The 22,575-nt window shown below is 37.2% G+C and overlaps 1 protein-coding gene across 1 annotated transcript in view; it reads right to left on the bottom strand.

Moving 5' to 3' along the window:
• MTMR2 (myotubularin related protein 2) overlaps positions 1 to 22,575 on the bottom strand; it is a 108,344-nt gene that overhangs the window by 58,094 nt on the left and 27,675 nt on the right. Inside the window, exon 2 of the mRNA XM_082659928.1 lies at positions 12,097 to 12,202. Coding sequence (XP_082516054.1) covers positions 12,097 to 12,202 — 106 coding nt within the window. The remainder of the gene's footprint in view (positions 1 to 12,096; positions 12,203 to 22,575) is intronic.

Below are 22,575 nucleotides of genomic sequence, written 5' to 3'. Positions count from 1 at the left end.
TGCAGGGCTTCCCTGGTGGCACAGTGGTTGAGACTCCTGCTGATGCAGGGGAAACGGGTTCGTGGCCCGGTCCAGGAAGATCCCACATGCTGCGGAGCGGCTGGGCCCATGAGCCATGGCCGCTGAGCCTGCGCATCTGGAGCCTGTGCTCTGCAACGGGAGAGGCCACAACAGTGAGAGGCCCGTATACCGCAAAAAAAAAAAAAACATAGGGCTGCAACTATTTAAAAAAAAATAACTTAGGACATTAAAATAACCACAATAACAACTACCATTGGGACTTCCCTGGTGGCGCAGTGGTTAAGAATCCGCCTGCCAATTCAGGGGACACGGGTTCAAGCCCTGGGTCGGGAAGATCCCACATACCGCAGAGCAACTGAGCCCACGTGCCACAACTACTGAGCCTGCGCTCTGCTCTAGAGCCCACAAGCCACAACTACTGAGCCCACGTGCCACAACTACTGAAGCCAGGGCACCTAGAGCCCATGCTCCACAACAAGAGAAGCCACCACAATAAGAAGCCCACGCGCCGCAACTAGAGAAAGCCCGCGCGCAGCAACGAAGACCCAACGCAGCCAAAAATAAATAAATTTTAAAAATTAAAAAAAAAAAACTACCATCTATGACCAATATCATTTCATAAAAGAAAGGAGACTTTTAAAACCAAAAAGTTAGAATGATATAATCCTGTGATAAAGAACACTTCTTCCCAGTAAAGGATGGCTTATATCAATTTCTGCCAAAAACAAACAGAAGTAGATAGGTAGGTAGATAAAATATTATCTCATTACTTTCATTTTACCTCATACACAGAAGACATCATCATGACCTGACCTGGTTAATGCACTGCTTTTAGAAGATCATTACTCATTTACTGCTTATAATACCTTGAAAGAGAAGTAGTGGTTTTATTCCCATTTCTAAATGGGGTAATTGACCCTTCAAGAAGTTAAGCAACTTTTCCAAGGTGACATATACCTCACAACAGCAGATGAACTTGAACAGATGTATGACTGAACTAAGACTATGACCATGACATAATAGCATCCTACTGTAACTGTATAGCAAGCAAGTGATACGATGGATCAGAGGCTGAGAAAGAGATCACAACCAGAGGTAAAGATATGGGAGTCATCCATAAAGTGACGATAGCTGAAGTTATGAGAAAGAAAGAGCATAAGGAAGACAGGAGTAGGGAGTTAGGGGGTGAGCAAGTGATGAAGGACATATTACGGTCACCTTGTTTAGCTGAGGAGAGAGGAACAGCAAGTACACAAAGGAGGGGCAGTCCGATAGAAAAGAAGTGAACCCATAAATTGTCACCAGGTTTGAAACGTAGAGTCATCATCTTTGACTCCTCTCTCCCCCAATCTGCAATACTCAGGCAGCTTAAACACATTACGTCTACATAAATATTTTTTCAAACCTGTCCTTTACTCTGCATTGTCATTACTCTAGTGCATGCCCTTTATCAATTTTTACTTGGAATTGTACAAACCGCCTCCAAACATATCTCCCTGTTTTCATTCTACCTGCCTCTAATTAATACCCCTCTTTATGTATCCGCGGCTTCTTCTAGACCTCCCCCAACAATTCCCAGCAAATGGAAACTTAAACACACTCTTCTGTCCTGAATTTTTTAATCTATCTTGAACATATTTTCATATCCACATATGAAAATCCATTTTTTCTTTCCAAATACTACGTAGTATACAATTGTAAACACAAAATTTATTTAACCATCCCCCTAAGCAAAAAACATTTCTATTGTTTCCAGACTTTTGTCATTACAAATTTGAGAATCAGCTTGTCAAGTCTTAACCATATTATTCACAAAATAAGCAAGAATTAAAATCTGAACAATATTGAGCCTTTCTATCAAAAAAACAAAGTATGACTTTCCATTTATTTAAGTATTCTTTTATATTACTCAGCAGAGTTTTAAAGTTTCTTCATATAGTTTCTTCCTATATCTTAAGTTTATTCCTGGATATTTTATATTTTTAATTGTTATTATAAATAGGACCTTTCCCTTCCTGATATTTATAAGTATTTTTATAATAGAAAGATGTTGATCCTTACATATCAATTTTGGCTTTTAGTATGCCTTGTAATGTTTTGCGGAAAGTTGGACATGATGCACCACGTAAAAAGAACTGAGATAAACAGGTCCCTAATGATGTCATAGTGAGGTGAGGAGGTGGGAGGGGAAATGTTCTATAGTCCTATGACTGAATCCCATAGTCCTCTGTCTTTTAGTGAGCTTGTGCCCCTGCAGTGTGATGTTTACAAGTGCTTCTTTGTCCCTCCACCCCTCCCACCCCCAGACAGGACAGGTTGGCTAGAGGGTGCTAAAGTCTGTATTTCTCTTCTCCCATGGGGAAGGTTAGAGGAGGCTGGAATTGGGTATTTCCCTTCCCCCAGGTCAGTTAGGCTCTCATAAAGCCCGTAGGCTGGGCTAGTAAAATAGTTTCTTTTGAGGGCAGGCCTTGTTAAGAAGAATAGAATGTTCTGGACATTTTCAAAATAGCTGCTTTTCCCCTCCCTCTGCCAGAAGCAAGAGAGGTTTTTCTCAGTCTTCACTGTGAGAACCTGGTAGGGCTCCTATAGGTAAAACTCACAAAACTATGAAGGCCCCCCCTAAGACTGGGACCCCCTTGAGTATTTAACTCTCAGTCTTGTCCACGCTGATCCGCCAGCAATTTGTCAATTACAGTTTAAGTTGTCCTGCCCCTTACTGGTTCCAGAGACAGTTTCTGCTGACGGGTTTCTGTTCTGCCTGTCTCTCTAATTTGGGAGACAGCCATTTGTCCTGTGATCTCAATTCTCTGATGGATCTAAGAAGAGTTAAATTTCAACTTTTTGGCTTTTTACTTGTTTGTTAGGACAGATGACTTCCAAGCTTCTTTTTGTAAGCAGTCACCTGATTAGTCTTTTGTTTCTAATAATTTTCATTTGATTTTCTTAACTTCCAGGTAAAAAGAATGCTCCTTTTCAGTAATATGCCTCCAATGTACAGTTGTCCCTTGGTATCCACAAGGGACTGGTTCCAGGACCCCCACTGGATACCAAAATCTGAGGATCCTCAAGGCCCTTTTATAAAATGGCGTAACATTTGCATATAACTTACGCAAATTCTCCCACATACTTTAAATCAATTCTACATTACTGAAAAAAATTCTAATAAAATGTAAGTGCTATGTAAATAGTTGCCGGTGAATGGCAAATTCAAGTTTTGTTTTTTGAAAATTCTGGAATTTATTTCCCCAAATATTTTCAATCCGTAGTTAGTTGAATCTGCTGATAAGGAACCTGTGGATTCAGGGGGCAGACTATATTTCTCTAATCTAACTGCATCAGACATTACTTATAAAGACTGCTAAATAACACAGGCATGATAGTAGGTACCCTGTCTTGTTCTTTAATGGGACTACTTCTAATGTTTTAATATTAGGCACAATGCTTAAGAAGTATTTACCTATTCCCTTCTAATTAGAAGTTCTAAAAACCTGAAACAGGTTAAATTTGGTCAAATACTCTTTATTAAATGTCTTTTCTGCATATATAAAGATAATTATGTGGAACCCTCTCTGTCTTGTAAAGGAAGTTATATCAGCAGCACTTTTACTATGCTTAGCTTTGAAGTGTGAAACATTCTCTACTCCAGCATCAGGATCATGTTAATAAGTGTTCTACCTAATTAAATATACTTTAGGCACAAACACTTTCTTTATCTCCTTACTGTCAACTGAATATAGTCACTATTATTCCTGTTGCATCACGACTATATTAAATATACTTTTATGTTTATCAATTTTTCCATACATTCTAATTTTTTAATAATCTCTATATATGTTTCTATTATAATTATTTGGCTCTTTTTACTAAAACTCTTAACAGAGTTAATTCAGAGCTTTTATTCTTTTAAGCCTTAAAGGGGTTAATAATACCTGCAATATAATCTGCAAATCACATCAAAATAATTACAAACCCAATAAACATGCTATAGACTACTCAACAGTATAGCATCTAAGACCCTACTTACTATAGCTTAGCCAACTGCTAACATCATGAACTTGTGGTGAGTAGAGTTGAAGAGATTTTACTCTGATACCCAATCTTGTAACTGTAAAAGTTCTACGTAAAACTTTTAAGGAAGATTCTTTTGTGTACCAAATACTAAGAGTAATGGTGACAGTAGTAGAGGCACTGGTGATTTTTATTTTTTCCTTAATCCTATTTCTATTTCCCACAAATTAGTACACTGTATTACTTTTATAATAAAAAAAACTCTCAAGGTTATTATAAAAGATACAAAATTTTACAAATATGAGTCAGGTAATTTTTGAGAGAAAAGTTTCAGTAAAATGGAAATCATGAGGGTGTGGTCTGAAGTCATTTCTCTATTAAGCATGGAAATGAGACAACTGTGAACATTTCCAAGTGTGATGAAGGAATTGAATTAGTGACTGTCTCTCTTCCAAATTTTCCTCATATAATTTCTTCAAAGCTTTTTCAACATTGTTCCCTCTCTGATTTTTATCTAAATATCTCCCATCAGAAAAAAAAAGATCATAATGAGCTAGAAGGGTCAGAGATGGGACTGAGTCTATGATAAACGGGCTGACCATGATTTGTTTCACTGAAGAAGAGAAGTACATTCCAGATGTGTGAGTGAGTGATCATGAATGGAAGTGTGAATGAGCACATATTGTGTAAGGGACTAAAAGAAGAATCCCTATCTATCGGGGTGGGATTACACTTGGGGACAGTTAGAGATACAGTGTGATAGTTGTGATGGGATCAAACACACAGAACCCTGAACACAAGGCTTAGAAGTCTGAACTCACTACTGTAAGAAACGGGGATCCCCTTGAAGAATTTTTAAACAGTGTATCACATATGGAAGTGACGTCAGAGGAAGATTAGCCTTATGGTAGTGCATTAGCTGCATCAGACAAAGACAAGCCTATCAGATATAAGAACTAGGGGACTGTTAACAATGGAAAGTAAAGGGGAAATGAGCATTTTTCAAAAGATATGACATTCTGCTAAAAGAGAAAGTAACTTTGTATTTCTCATTCTCTTCAACTGATTAGTCAAAACACTTTTCCTGGGTACCTTCCACATTCTAAATATGGAGTTCTAAGGATACAAGACAGGACAACAGATATATCTTATCTGTATATATCTTATAGTATATTCTCTTTTTCTTTCCAGAACATTTATTTTTCTTTAAATTCTTGTTTTTGTAAATGCCCTCCAAGTTTTTTCTTTAAGTATGTTTAAATGTAGTAGTACTTTATTTACTTATAATGTAAACTGCTTTAGAATGTTCTGCCCTTTCTGCTCCCAAGGTATACCTTTGTCATAGTACCTAACATATAATAATCATGGATTTGCTACCTCCTTTTCCACTATACATATAGATTTTTCTTAAGTCTTCTGTATATACAATCATTCATAAATAATAAAAGTTTTGTTTCTTCCTTTCATTTCTTACATTATTTATTCTTTTCCTATTTTACTGGCTAGGACTCCTAGCATAATGTTGAATAAAAGTGGTGATAGAAATCATCATCAGGTTTCTAAGTTTAAAGGAAATGCTTCTAACATCTTCCCATTAAGTATGAGGCTTACTGTGGAGTTTTGGTGGATATCCTTTATTTTGCTAAGATGTTCTTTTCAATTCCTAGGCTCTCAAGAGTTGATGTTGGTATGAGGGGTGGTGGTATTAATCATAATAAGTGCTAACTTCAATCAGTTTTGCTCTGGCTATTTAAATAACTATGTATAATAGACACTGTTCTCTGTTTACCTAACATCTGCTCTATGAGCCTTAAACTCATTCCAACTAGATTTGCATACTTACAGAATATGTCAATATTACATTCATGTACACACTCTAGATAAGAAATAATCCAATTATCTCTGACCTTTGGTTCATAAAGAAATATGAACAATATAACACAAATTTTGAAAGGACAATCACACTTGCTTGATTTAAGCCCATTAAATATTTCAAGGGCAGATGGTTAAAAACAAAACCCAAAATATTATTAACATTTATCTCATATATATTTATGTATACATAAACTATATAAATATATATATATATATATATATATATATATATATATATATATATTCTGAGATCAAATAGGCCTTCTAAAATAGAGATAAAAAACAAAGAATAGGGGCTTCCCTGGTGGCGCAGTGGTTGAGAGTCTGCCTGCCGATGCAGGGGACATGGGTTCGTGCCCCGGTCCGGGAAGATCCCACATGCCGCAGAGCGGCTGGGCCCATGAGCCATGGCCGTTGAGCCTGCGCGTCCGGAGCCTGTGCTCCGCAACAGGAGAGGCCACAACAGTGAGAAGCCCACATACCACAAAAAAAAAAAAAAAAAATACGATTTCATTTTAATATTTGATTTTGAATTGTAGACAAACATCCGTGTAAGTGCCATATCACAGGCATCAACAAAGGAAAGGGGGTACTGCGTAGCCTGACTTTTACCTTATCTTTTAATCACCACCATTTAAGGAACATACTTCGCTTAAAGCCCAATGCTATACTAATTACTATTTATACTATTAAATAGTATAAATACTAATTAAAATTTATACTATTTATAAGTAAATAGAGTTGTGCATTTGAATTTTAAAATCCTGTATTTCATGGGATTTTAGTCTTCAGTGAGCAAATAAATCAACCAAACACATATTCCCTAGGTTCTTAATTCTACTGTCAAACTTTAAAAATATGTTCTTATTAAAGAAAGTCTGATTTAAAAATTGCAAATTTATTTTAAAGTAATTTATTAAAAATTCTATATGAAAGGATTTTAAGTTTTTTAAATGAAATTAAATAGGCTGCACTACCAAGTGAAGAACAAATGAAGCAAAGAGAAAACCCTAATGTTACTGAGGATTCAATTTATCAAGCCTAAGTTTGTGCTCAACTTTTTAGAAATACATCTACTGGATTAAATCTGTATATGACTTTTTCCACAACAAACAAGGCTCACAGGGTGAAAAAGTACCACAAATAGAATTCCACCTGAGTAAATATAAGTTCAAGATATCTAGAATAGTCCACTACCCCCACTGATTTTCCATTCTGCTTTACTGATGTAGGAGCAAAGAATCTTGCTTGACTAAGAAATTCATAACAGAAGCTTTCACAGCTGTTACTCCACTACAACACTAACCTTTCAGGAAAGTGTCACTTCATGGTGCCTGCAGCAGAAAACCTATACAATTCAATTTAATATTTTTAATGAAGCAGGATTAGCTTTTCAATGCATTATGTTCTTTACACTTCTATTTAAAAGTTGTTACTGGGGCTTCCCTGGTGGCGCAGTGGTTGAGAGTCCGCACTGCCGATGCAGGGGACACGGGTTCGTGCCCCGGTCCGGGAAAATCCCACAATGCCGCGGAGTGGCTGGACCCGTGAGCCATGGCCGCTGAGCCTGCGTGTCCGGAGCCTGTGCTCCACAACGGGAGAGGCCACAACAGTGAGAGGCCCGCGTACCGCAAAAAAAAAAAAAAAAAAAAAAAGTTGTTACTAACAGAGCTTCTAAAATGTTGAGGCTCAGGGCAGAGATAAACATGAGGCTATGTGGAGAACTCAAAGCCTAGAGGTTAACCAACTTCAAATCGTCTGTGAATGATGATGTTCAAACTACCATACCAAGCCCCTCATCTCATAAATAGAGCCAAACCATGGTCAAAGAACAACATAGCTGTCTGCAGTTAGTTGCACCTATAATTTACTAGAACACTACCATTTTATAGCCACTAAAGGTATACATAATAAAAGCCAAATATCATTAACTAACAAAATTGAGAAGGGGGAGAGATCAGATATTATTAGAAAAACCATCTTTTATGATTAATTAGAAAAGCAATTCTCACTTATTAAGGGATATTGAAAACTGCTATTTCTACCTCAAAAATGTGTTAAAGTTATTCTTTTTAATTAAGAAAATTGCACTTCACATTTGAAAAAACTTAGCAACAAAATCATGGGAGAATAGTCTCTCTGGATAATGTGCTGTACAGGAATATGACCAATCTGAGACCACATATCAATACAAGGGCAACACCCAGCTGTGTGCCTTTAAGCACATGATTTAATTCAGCTCTTCTGAATATCAGGTTGCTCTTTGTCAAACGGGGTAGTGATATCTGTCTCACAGGATTGTTGTGAAAGTTAAATGAGATAAGGCGTGTATAAATATTTATCCAGGTAGCACACTACACTTTTTTCAATTATTAGAAGTATGTTTTTCCTCCACCCTACACATACGTTTGAAATCAGGCTGCATTTTTAAAATGATATTAAATGTTACTCCTTCATTTCCCTTCCACAACTGAAAAAAAGACTGTGATTAAGGTAAAGATTATATCTAATAATCAAGGATATCTTTTAAAATGAGGAAACAGGAAAACAGTCAGCCTAAGCATATTAGTTTTTTCTTTTTTCTCTGTCCTTTCAGGCACTCTACTGTGGAAAGTACGGTTAACCTTTGGCTGCCCAAAACCATCTTCTCCTTAATTTAACATTTAACAATTGTCTCTTCATTTGTCTATTAAAAATTATCTGAGTTGGGCTTCCCTGGTGGCGCAGTAGTTGAGAGTCCACCTGCCGATGCAGAAGACACGGGTTCGTGCCCCGGTCCGGGAGGATCCCACGTGCAGCGGAGCGGCTGCGCCCGTGAGCCACGGCCGCTGAGCCTGCACATCCGGGGCCTGTGCTCCTCAACGGGAGAGGCCACAACAGTGAGAGGCCCGCGTACCGCAAAAAAAAAAAAAAAAATTATCTGAGGGCCCCACGAAGTTGTGAAAGATGCTGAATTGACAAGGCACTAATGGGGACAATTCCTGAAGTCATGGACCTGATGTATAAATTTAACCGATTCCCTTAGTATCCTAGTGCTAAGAGAGTCAATAATTCAGGACATTTTTGTGTCTAATGTAAAACCTGAAGGGACAACAGCATAAAATAAGACTACTCCAAACAAACTTACATATATGATCACCAGACTCATTATCTCCAAATAGGATGTATGCAAATGATCTTTTGCTTCAGAAGGAGAATAAAAGTACTTTGTTACCTTTTTTGGGGAAAGGAGGGAGGGAGAGAGGAAGGAAGGAAGGGAGGGAGCACATAGTGCCCAGATCTTGGTTTCTAATACCATTCTCCAATAAAAGAAATCTGGCTCCCTGAGAAATGGATGATGATTCTAGGACTGGGGCAGGAAGTATCAAGATGAGCTTGGAGTATCTTGCAGTGACAGAAAGTAAGGAAGAGCTGATAAACAAACAACAAACAAAACAATCAACAACAACAGCAAAACACCATAATGATGGGAGTATGTCAAAGGGACACAAGATCTGACTGAAAGAAATCCCAATCTGGAGCTGGAACAATTTGAGCAACAAAGTAGTACTGGACTGTAATATATAAAATAAATATCCATGAGTTTATACTGATATAAATAAATGATTGCATAAATCAATAAATGAGGGAGAAGAGACAAATCTCTCATGCAAAAGAAATAAAAGGTGTTCCACTCTAACAAGGTAGAGTCTGGGCTCCTTAAGCATGGACTGTGCATAGTTACTTCCTTTCAAAGAGTATAGTGTAAGGATAAGAAGGGGAAAAAAGAGTATTTTATAGTGAAAGAACCTAACACTACCTCAACCAAGTGATTAATGGTAACATCAACAGTGACAAATCATGTTGATAGTATGTACCTTTGATATGATATGATGAAAATGGCTCTTCACCTCTGTGGTCTTCTTCCCCAAAAGACATAATCCCAGTCTAATAATGGGTAAAACACCAGACATTCTACAAAGTATCTGACCAGTGCTCTTCGAAACTAACAGGGTCATGAAAAACAAAGAAAGAAAGCAAAACCTGTCACAGCCAAGAGGTGCCGTGCCTAAGGAGACATGACTACTAAATGCAGTGTGGTATCCCGGATGGACCATGGAACAAAAAGAAGGACATTAGGTAAAAACTAAGGATATGTGAATAAAGCATTGATTTTAGTTAATAATAATGCATCAACATTGGTTCATTAATTTTGAGAAACGTACCATACTAATGTAAGATATTAATAATAGGGGAAACTGGATGTCAAGTATCTGGGAACTCTGTAGTATCTTTGCAATTTTTCTGTAAATCTAAACCTGTTCTAAAATTAAAAATTTATCTAGGGCTTCCCTGGTGGTGCAATGGTTGAGAGTCCGCCTGCCAATGCAGGGGACACGGGTTCGTGCACCGGTCCGGGAAGATCCCACATGCCGCGGAGCGGCTGGGCCCGTGAGCCATGGCCGCTGAGCCTGCATGTCCAGAGCCTGTGCTCCGCAACGGGAGAGGCCACAACAGTGAGAGGCCCGTGTAATGCAAAAAAAAAACAAAAAAAATTATCTAATAAAAATAAGAAATAAATTATAATATTTAACCTGCAGATTAACATTATGACCCTTATTTTGTCCTAATGTAAGCCAGTCACTCTTATTATGGTATACATGACATCCTGAGGAAATAAAGGGGGTCTGCACACAGAGAAGCTGACAATTCACACCCGTGGCTAGTTAAGTAGTTTAAAACTAAGCTAACACTCACAAGAATACACACATGGTTTAACATATTTTAGGCAAGAAACAGCAGGTACAATATAATATTAATAATAGAAGCACAGGCTAAAAATAAAAGCGACATTTCTCCCATTCCTAATATGAGTTCTTTATCAGTCACAAGAAGTTAAAAACGATGATTTTTTAACTAATAAAATCTGACCAGAAGTAGGCCAAAAAATTTCAAAATTATCAAGAGGCCTACAGGCCTTTAATGTATTTTTATTAATATAATGACTAAACCAAGGTTAGATACATATACCAAATATGTATTTTTAAATAGTAATAAATTAATGAAAAGCAACAGTGGACTTATATCCACTATTATTAACGATAAACCCTGCCCTAAATGTATGCTGTGCTTCAAGATAACAGCTAATGATATTATGAGGCCTTTTTAACCAGCACAACATATATTTAGATTCTAAAGATAAATGTTTATCATTTGTAGCAATGTTTAAAGTCCTGCTATACCCAATTTAGTATTTTATGACATTTCACAAGAAATAATGGCAAATATGCAGAAACCTTTACACAAGCTTCTAACCTGTCTTCTTACATTTGTTAGATTCTGGTTTTGAAAATGAAATACATGACAAAGATATATTCTCAATATGTTCTCAACAGCAAATGACTTCATTAATGAAAACAACGTTTTAGTTAAAATTGTGAAAGTATAACCACTGAGAAGGCAGTCACTTGATCAGAATAAAAAGATTTTGAGGTAAGGTTTAAAGGTTATCACTACATATGAAATTCATTTTCCCCAACATTCATAGACAAGCAGCAGTAGAAAAGCAGATGAATCCAAAAATGTACAAAGTGCTACAGGATATCACTGATATGGTTAATTTCATAGCAACAAGACCTTTAATAAATAGAGGAATACCTACATACTATAATGAGGTATGTAGCAACTATAGCAAATATTTAAGTGACTTAGCTCCAGAACTGGACTACATGAGCTGTAATACTGACAATTAAATTTACTGGCTATGAGACCCTGGACATGTTATTTAATCTCTCTCTGAGTTACTGTCATCTGTAGAATGGTAGTAATAATAATTTCTACCTCACAGAATTGCTAAAAGTATTACAAGAGATATTTCATTAGAGCACTTAGAACAATACTTGGCACATGGTAAGTACTCAAAAAATATTAGCTATTATTGAGAGTAAAGCATTATGGGAGTATTCATGAAAATCTTTTATATCACAAAAAAATTCATTAATTATCTTAAAGATATCAAACCCAGAGATGAATTATACATTTTTCTTTTACAAATAAAGAAGAATGGCCTGTTGTGGGATATTACATAAAGACTCAGGTCTTTGAGACTTCCATCAGTGTCTCCTTCTTAATTAGTTAAAGGTTATATTGATAGTGTGGCCACAAACAGCTAACAGAAAATACTTCACTAGAACTTAGAAACAGTATACGTACCCTCAAATCAGGAGAAAAGTTCTCTGCAGAAGTTGATATGGAATCCGATGATACAACAGAAGCTGATTTTGTATGCACTGAATTCTCTGAATGAGAAGTGGAAGCACTACAAGATACAAAAGCACAGTGTGTTTGAAAAATGGGCGTGTTAAAAACCAATTTCAGAAATTTTATTAACTGTAACTCTATTATTTCTTAAAACTTCCACTGCCAACCAGTCCTACTTTGCCTATTCAATCTTATCTCCAAATACTGATAAATTGCAAGCTCTATTGGTAAGAATAGGGCTAAGTATTATTACCATCCACATTCCCTCTGGACAAGCTTCCCCAGTACTCATGAATACACTCCAGGTTAATTCTTTCTTTTTATCCAACCATCCATTTATTCATCCAATGATCAGGCTAATGTGCAAAACCATTACACCAGGCACTATGATTTGGAGATAAATATGGCAAAACCCTCATGTTCATAAAGCTCACAAGCTTGTGAAAGAGACAGACAAGTAGATAATGGTGCAATGTGATAACTCTATAACTACATACACACACACATGGGGTGGGGTGAGGGCAGAGAGAGAGAGAAAGAGAAAGAGAAAGAAGGACTATGATTACGAACTTGGAGAAAAGAAAAGAAAGCACCTAACTCTACCCAGGAAAGTTCAGGGAAGACATCACAGAGGAGGTGACATCTGAACTGAGTCTTGAACGATAAGAAATTGTCAGGCTGACAAACAAGTAAGGGAATTCCAAAAACAAACAAAAAACACTACAGAAGGGTAGAATTATCAAAGAGCACAGAACACTTGAGAAACTACAAATAGTTCGACAGTGCTGGATGAGCAGAAGAGCAGAAGATGGAAAGATGAGCCTGTCTTTGTACCTTGTACCTTTCCACCAAACCAAATTCTATATTTTTAACAAGCCTGTCTTAAATATCCACTTTTTCCTTTACAATAAGTAATCACACTCTAGAGTTACTTTTATTCTTAAATTCTTATAGAACTTTTGATACCTGATCACATACTGCCTTTTACTGTTTACTGATCTCAGGTATGTAAATTTAGTTTCACCAACTAAAATGTAAATACCCCAAGAGGGAGGACCGTGTCTTTATTTTCCTTAAAATCGACTTCAGTGCCTGTGTATACAGTTAACATGTATTATGTTTCTTAAATTCAAAAATACAGGACTTCCCTGGCGGTCCAGTGGTTAAGACTCCGCATTTCCACCGCAGGGGCCATGGGTTCAATCCCTGGTCAGGGAACTGAGATCCCACATGCCCTGCGGCCAAAAATACAGTGACAATATACCTGTGCCACAAACTAAAAAAAAAATTTTAATTATTTAAGGAAGAAAAATCTCAGATACTTTGAATTGAAACTTAAAGTTCTGATAAATATATTTTTCTAAAGTTTCATTCCCAACATATTAAAAGTCTCCCTCACATGAAAAGTCAAAACTCCTTCATTAGATTCTGATGGAATAATCCACCTTGAGGTTGTGATATTTAAGAATCATATTTTTGTTTTAAAATTTGTCCATCATAAACTTGTGTATAATGATTACTAAACTATTTTTACAATGTGAAAATCCTCTCCTCAAAAAACTGTCAGTTCATTTTTTTATTGGTTTTTTTAGCTTTATTGAAGTTTGATTACTAAAAATTGTATATATTTTAGGTGTACAACATGTTTTGACATATGTATACATTGTGAAATGATCACCACAATTAAGCTAACTGAAACATCCATCACCTCACACAGTTACCTTTCTTTTTCTGGTGAGAGAATTTGAGATCTACTGTCTTGGCAGTTTCAAGTATACAATACTGTATTACTAACTATAGTCACCATGCTATATATTAGGTACCCAGAACTTAATTTATAACTGAAAATTTATCCCTTTTGATCAGTATGTCCACTTTTTCCCTCTTCAGATAGGATTTGAAAACATTTTCTCTCACTCGGTAGGTCACTTTTTCGTTTTATTTTTTCTTTTGTTATAGGGAAACTTTTTGTTTTTGATGTAGTCCCAATAGTTTAATTTTGCTTTTGCCTGCAAATTTTGCTTTTGTTGCCTGGTGTCAAATCCCAGAAACCATTCTCAAGACCAACACCAAAGAGCTTTTTCCCTATGTTTTCCTCTAGGAGTGGTAGAGATTCAGGTCTTACTTTTAAATGTTTAATCCATTTTGTGTTGATTTTTGTGTGTGATGTAATACAAGAGTCCAATTTCATCCTTTTGCATGTGGATATCCATTTTCACCAACACCATTAATTGAAGAGTCTATCATTTCCCCACTGTGCATTCCTGGTGCTCTTTCAAAGGCAAGTTGTATACACGTGTGGTTCTATTTCTGGGCTCTCTATTCTGTTCTAATGTCTATGCGTCTATTTTCTTTTGCTGGTACCATATTGTTTTGATAACTATAGTTTTGTAATACAGTTTGAAGTTAGGAAGTATGATGCCTCCAGCTTTGTTCTTTGTGCTCAAGATTGCTTTAGCTATTTCAGGTTTTGTGTGGTTCCATACTGACTTTAGAATTGTTTTCCTATCTGTGAAAAATGCCATCAGAATTTTTATGTAGGATGCATTGAATCTGTAGATCACTTTGGGCAGCAGCGACATTTTAACAAGATTAATTCTTCCAATCCATTAACATAGGATAACTTTCTATTGATTTGTGTCTTCTTCAATTTCTTCCATCGTTTTATAGTTTTCTTCATACAGGTCTTTTACCGCCTTGGTTAATTTTACTCCTTAGTATTTTATTCTTGTTGATGTTACTGCAATGAATTTGTTTTCTTAATGTCTTTTTTGGAAAGTTCATTGCTAGCATATAGAAACAACTGATTTCTGCATGTTGATTTTGTATCCTGCAACTTAACCTGAATGTGCTTATTAGTTTTAACAGATCTTTTGGTAGAGTTTTCAGTGTTCCATGTATAAGATCATGCTACCTACAATGTTTTTATATATTTATACAGTGTGAAAAACATCTCCCCTAAAATAAACTGTCACTTCACTTAAATGAATGAAAATGGCATTCCAGTGTGAACACTTCAAAACTGTTTATTCAAATACAAACATCTCTTTATTTTATTAACTATTTCAAAGTATAATTGTGTAATTTTTTTTTGTATCCACGAATCTATATTATACAAAGGAGCAGTCATAAGAATTCTATCATCTAGTTTTATAATGCAAGGAAAGAAAAACTGATAGGCTGAGAATGATTTCTTCCTTTTTTCCTGTACCAATTTCTGAGTAATTATATTCCATGTGCATTAAAATAACAAGTAAAATAGACAAACTTTAGGCACAGTACTCTAACAGATATTGTTTGCTGCCTGCTCCATATATATACACACCCCTTTCTTTCCTGACTTTAGTGAGGACAGTTTGTGGCCAGCCCAAGATGACGTGCTTGTTTTTGGCTCCCTTGTGTCTAGGAAACAATGTGACACAATTATGGCCAATGAGATTTAAGGGGCAGTTTATTAATTGTTATGGAAGCCTCTTATTTTCTTAACAAAGAGGAGCAGAAATAGCAAGGTGGTCCTTAACCTTTCCTACTTTCTCTTACCTGGACCAAGAACGTAAAGCTTGGATATACTGTGGCCATCCTGTAAACATGAGCAAATGCTGGCTTGCGAAGGACACAAAAGAGCATAAAGTCCTTTCCTGGTGAGCAGCTGAATCTACACCAACAACTCCCTACACTTTGGGAATTTTGGTTATGTAAAATAAATGAAGTTCAATTTTTAAAATCACTAATGGAGTTTTCTATTCTGTATAGCCAAACACAATTCTAAGTGTTACAGCAATCAACACCTCACAAAGTCTATTTTGAACAAGTTGAAATGCATGGTACTATTTTTTATGTATATGATCTTCTGGGAAAACAGAAAAAACATGTAAAGGCAATAAAATACAATTTGGAATTATGGGTAGTGTGTACCTAAAAATAATAGTATCAATAGGAATATTATAGCATGTACCATTAAGACACCAAATAGTTCTTTAGAGCCAAAGTATGAAATAAACAAATTTAAGAGAAATAAGGTAACAAACAAAACCAGGTCTTGCAACTAATACTTTGCAGTCTCAAAGAATCAGTCTTTCAAGCAAAAGTGTAGAAAACAGCCTTTAATTATTAACTTCTCTTTTCAGATACACATAAACATGGGGAGATATTGTGATCTACACTGTTGCATTTGAATAAGCACTAAAAGGTTTTAAACTCCAGGCAGACAACGAGGGGCTGGAGGGGACAAGGGTGGGAATACTTGTGATTACAGCAAACACAAATACACACACTACCACCACCACCACCACCACCACCAGAACTCCTGAAAGTTCTGGTATAAACATGAAGTGGCTACTCAGACTGAAGGTGGCCACAGAATGTGGTTATTTTTCAGCAGTTATTTTTCTCCTGTCATATAGGCTCTATGCATGCTTCTGATCACCATGGCTACTACAATAATACAACCTAATTTCCATTGCTCTCTTCCATTTCCCCACTGCTCGTCTTGAGGTCAAGCTCTCTATGTTGACCTTTTATGAACTGTTCCACAAACAAGCTCTGTATTTCCCTGAATTCATACCTTTGCTCATGCCATTCCAAAAAGAATGCCCATTTATCCCAATCTATTTATTAACATCCTACTTACACTTTAAGACCCAGTTAAAAGGCTAGCTTTTCCAAGAAATCTTCCCCAGGTCTTCCAGCTGGAACAAAACTCTCAGTCGACTACACTTCTGCCTATACTCTAAAATGGCACTTAACACTTTCCACATTAGACTAGAGCTCTTTGGTTACACAGCCTCCTCCTTTTTAAATTATAAACTGCTAGAGAATAAGAATCTAGTAATTGGCAAGGCATTTGAACTCAGAGCAAAGATTGCAGTCTGCTAATCTCATTAAGTAACCAATGACACTTTGGTTTTCCTAGGCCCATAAACTTCACTACATAAATTTCAATCCAAACATTCCTGTTATCCTTGTCATCCTGAACTTCTTCAAAAATGCCAGACCTTCTAGTCCGACTATGTGTTTTCTCCATCCATTTTCCCTGCCCAAGTCTTCCTTCAGCTCCTAACTTTTCCTAACCTTTATACTAGACTTTTTCCTCCATACTGAATAAATTCTCTTACATCTTCAACCAAATTCTCCCCTCCACCTCTTTGCTTCAACTGAGATCTCCTTCCAGGAATCCACTTCACTGCAGCCTTTTCTAGAGAAAACTTTCTTGTCCCACATCTTAAAAGCCCAAAGGTAAAGCCAGCATTTCCCCAGCTCCTTTCTCATGCTTCTACACTAGTATTACTTTTCCATCTTCATACATAAAAGCCTTCTTCCTCTGAGGTTCATGGGATTTGGGTATAAAACCTCTCTGTAACTATCATCCACTCACCTTTTAATTACTCCTCCTCACTCAGTAAGAACTTTCTAATCTGGCTCAACTTTCTTCTCTAAAGCTTCTTTCTACTCCAAAGCTTCTTTCTACTCCAAAAGTGCCTTCGTCATGGGAATTCTAATGCCCATAAGGGCAAACTAGCAACAACCTAGCTCAAAATTCCTCACTTCCTACATCACTCATCTATAACCCCACCTTAGCAATGTGCTTCTGTAGTCACACCCTGTACTTTATCATTTCTGGAAACTACCCAGCCTTTGTAATCTTAAACTTAAGGAAACCAATATCTGACCACAGATGCTATTCTTTCCAAATATCTCACTTTCTTAACTTTCCCTTCATCTAATCTTCAACCTAGTGGTGACAACTCATCCCTCAACTCCTCCATTTGTCATTATTATCCTTCATGCTTTATTGCTCTATCCCCCTTCATTTCCTTCCCCATCCAACCTGGAATACACAGTAACATTTTATACTCTCTCTCGCCAAACACTCAGTATTCTTATATCCTTATCCACTGACCACCACTTCCCTAACTAATCCCTAAAGTCAGATCAATATATTGAATAACTATCTACCTTCTCCTGTGCTAATGGAATACATCTTCACATTGGAGCCATTTAAAACTCATGGTTAGAAAATATTATCTAGGTCCTGGGCAGTGCTCAGCAACACTCCCACATGTCAAGTGATTTTTCTAAACCATCACTATCTTTTCCCCAAGCCAATCACATCCAATCAATCCAAAGTCCTGTAGAGTTTACCTCCCTATCATCTCCTGAATGCATCCTTTTTTCTATCCTAATTTTTACTGTCTTAGTTCGACACCTCTTCCCTCAACTACTCATCCAATATATCATCCTAAACTAATACCAAAGTGATCTTTCAAAAACAGATCTGATCCTATCATTCCTCTGCTTAAAACTTTTTTCTAAATTGAGATATAATAGACATGTAACATTATATTAGTTTCAGGTGTACAGCATAATGATTCCATGTTTGTATATATTATGAAATAATCACAGTTATGTCTTGTTAACATCCATCACCATGCATATTTACAATTTTTCTTCTAATGAGAACTTTTTTTTTCATAAATTCATTTATTTATTTATTGGCTGCATTGGGTCTCCGTTGCTGTGCGCGGGCTTTCTCTAGTTGCAGTGAGTGGGGGCTACTCTTTGTTGCAGTGTGCGGCCTCTCATTGTAGTGTCTTCTCTTGTTGTGGAGCACAGGCTCTAGGCGTGCGGGCTTCAGTAGTTGTGGCTCACGGGCTCTAGAGCTCAGGCTCAGTAGTTGTGGCGCACGGACTTAGTTGCTCCGCAGCATGTGGGATCTTTCCAGACCAGGGCTCGAACCCATGTCCCCTGCACTGGCAGGCGGATTCTTAATCACTGCGCCACCAGGGAAGTCTCTGATGAGAACTTTTAAGATCAACTCTCTTAGCAACTCTCAACTATACAATACAGTATTATTAACTATAGTCACCATGCTGTACATCACATCCCCATGACTTTATTTCATAACCAGAAGTACTTTGACCACCTTCACATTTCACCCATTCCCTCCTACCCTAATCCCCAGCCTCTGGCAACCACCAATCTGTTCTACATGAGTTCGGTTTTTGTTTTTCAGATTCCACATATAAGTGAGATCATACAGTATTTGTCTTTCTCTGACTTATTTCACTTAGCATAATGCCCTCAAGATCCACCCATGTTGTTGCAAATGACAAGATTTCCTTCTTTTTATGGTAAATAATATCCCATTTTGTGTGTGTGTGTGTGTGTGTAGCACATTTTCTTTATCAATTCATCCATCAGTGGACCCTTAGGTTGCTTCCATATTTTGGTGGTTGTAAATAATGCTGCAATGAACATGAGGGTGCACATATCTTTTTGAGTTAGTGTTTTCGTTTTTCTCAGATAAATATCCAGAAGTCGAATTGCTGGATCATATAGTAGTTCTATTTTTAATTTTTTGAGGAACCTCCATCCTGTTTCCCATAGCGACTGTACCACTTTATATGCCGACCAACAGTCTACCAGGGCTCCCTTTTCTTCACATCCTCACCAACACTTGTGAAGTTTTGTCTTTTTTTTTTTTTTTTTTGCGGTACGCGGGCCTCTCACTGTTGTGGCCTGTCCCGTTGCGGAGCACAGGTTCCGGACGCGCAGGCTCAGCTGCCATGGCTCACGGGCCTAGCCACTCCGCGGCATGTGGGATCTTCCCGGACCGGGGCACGAACCCGTGTCCCCTGCATCCGCAGGCAGACTCTCAACCACTGCGCCACCAGGGAAGCCCTGTGATGTTTTGTCTTTTTGATAAGAGCCATTCTAACAGGTGTGAGGTGATATCTCATTGTGGTTTTAACTTGCATTCCCTGCTTAAATCTTCAGTGATTACTCACTGCCTACAGAATCAAGCCCAAACTCCTTAGCACAACACTTGAAGTCTTCCATGATCTGGCCTTTGTTCTACATATCTACCTGGAGCTCTTATTCATCTGAACCCACTGGGAATGGCTTGCAGACTCTAAGTTCTTTAGCTATTTCATGCATCTGCACCTTTGCTAATCCTGCTGTCTTTGCCTCTAATGTCCTTTGTACACTTCCATGCCCTCTTTGCCCCATCCATCTTGTAAACATGACTACTTCTTCCTTCACTGTACACTGTACATATTTCTATAATACCTGTAACACTGTATCGTGTTTACTCATCTAAGAGCTCCTCTTCTCAGACACTTTGTTATTGTTTACTATTCCAAGATCCTTTACCACAGATCGTTTCCCTATCTTGCTCGCAATAAAATATGTAAAGCATCTAAAAAAAATGTAGCACCACGTTTAAGTATCGATATTAGCTGTAATTATTTATGACAAATGAGTGTTATGACACAGAAATTACCCCACCCCAAGTAAGATTAGCTGCATAAATTTAAAAATTATAATGGTAAGGTTGCTGTTTCACCTCTCATTAATACTACTTTCAGCTGTGACATATTACAAGTCAGAATACAAATGTCCCCTAGTGACTGTACCCACAGATTTACTGGGGGAGGGGGGCGGAAGGGACAGCAAGAACTACAATTAAAGACCTGGTATTCACAAAATAAGGAATTATGTCTTTTGGACAACATTATGTTAGAAGTATTAGAAAAATGAATATTTTTCCCACTATAAGGGCATGTGTGTTGGCACTGTGAACGCAATTTAAAAATGAAGTCTGACGTTGCCATGAACTGATGGTGCCCCCCCGGCAAAATTCTTACAATGAAGCTCACTATGAGCCCCAAAGTGATTATAATTGGTGACAGGGCTTTTAGGAGATAATTAAAATTAAATGAAGTCATAAGGGTGGGGTATAAGTTAAGATCGATAGGATTAGTGGCCTTATAAGAAGAGGAAGGGAGAAAGCCTATCGTTGCCCCCATCCCTACCTGACTCTGCAAGCACACACCAGGAAAGGCCATGTAAGAAAACAGCAAGAAGACAGCCACCTGCAAGCCAGTCAAAGAGAGTCCTCACTGGGAACTGAATCGGCCAGCACCTTGATCCCAGACTTCCCAGCCTCTAAAACTGTGAGAAATAAATTTCTGTTGTTTAAGCCACAAGTCTATAGTATTGATTTGTATGCAAGCCTGAGCTGACTAATACAGTCACACAGAATAAAAGTCATCAAAGGAATTTTTCTTGGATATACTGATAGAAGTGAAAGATTTCCAATTTGAAATTGATAATATAAAATTAATTTTTTTCTTTACAAAAAAAGCTCAAAAGTTCTGAGAAGTACTAAAAAGGACATGGCAGTCCTACCAGAAGAGACCTAATTATGTCATCAGAAATAACCTCTGGGAAAAATATGAGTAAAAATTAATGTTCATGTTGCCTATTATGTTTTCCACAGAACTACCTTTCCCAAAACTGTTCACCCCAACTTGATAGACACTCCAACTGCATGAAGTCATTTCCATCAAGAAACAGTTTATATTTTCTTTTCTTCTTCCCTTCTCTTCTTTCACATTGAATACGGTTTTTATTTCCCATTTTCATGTCTCAATGTAGCTCAATACACTTTCGCTGAAAAAAGCTGGAATCAGCTCATAACTGGATTCATTCAGGGATGTTAGTCTCATCACTTTCTAATATATAATATTCAAATCTACAAGAATAATGTTCTTCAAGCACCACTCCAACAATCCTGTAGCACCTGTATTCATTATGATGAAAGTACGTATACTGGTACCCAATTGCCTCCAAATCAAACTAAATCTCGTAATAGCTTTCAGAGTGCCAAGGCTCTCCACCATACCTACTTCTAGCTCCAGTTTACATTTCACTCCAGCCAGACAAACCTGTTCCTTGTCCCTGGTCATGAGAATCAGACTCTTCTCTGTTTCCGCTCCGAATAGCTTTTAATTTAGTCTCCAAACTGTCTTCTCTTCTGACCAACTCTGGGTTTTAACCACCTCAAACTTATCTTGAAGGTGTATTTTCCACAATAAACCAGTCCTAAGTTATTCTTACTGATTCCTTTCAATAAAGTCTAGTCATTCCAACACCTTTGCATTTGTATTCAGTTATGTTTACATTAATGTACTATGTTTACACTGATTCATTTTTGTCTATATTGATTCACTGTATAATGCACATATACCTTTAAAAAAATTTTAACAATTACCAAACCCTGACTATATACAAAATACTAGATTACAGAACAGCCTCTGACCTTGAGATTTCAGCCCGATAAGAGACATTATACCACATAAGCATATCAATAATACCATGAGAGGTACAAACAAGGGCCAGGAGAAAAAAACTCAAAGGAAATGGTAATAATTTGAGGATTAGAGAAAAGAAGAAATACATTAAGTTGAACCATTTGAAATTGCTGTTTTGTAGGTAAAATGGTCAAATATCAACTATTCCACATGGCTCGATGTGTTCAAATGAAGGAGAAAGAAATTCAGCTGGGCCTTTAAGGAAGGACTGCAAGGCACAGATCAAGGCTTTGCAAACCACAAACACCCCCTCCCACCCCACCCCCCCAACACA

This window comes from Grampus griseus (genome assembly GCF_964374135.1).
Source record: "Grampus griseus genome assembly, chromosome: 8".
Classification (NCBI taxonomy): domain Eukaryota; kingdom Metazoa; phylum Chordata; class Mammalia; order Artiodactyla; family Delphinidae; genus Grampus; species Grampus griseus.
This window is presented reverse-complemented; position numbering and strand designations above follow the sequence as displayed.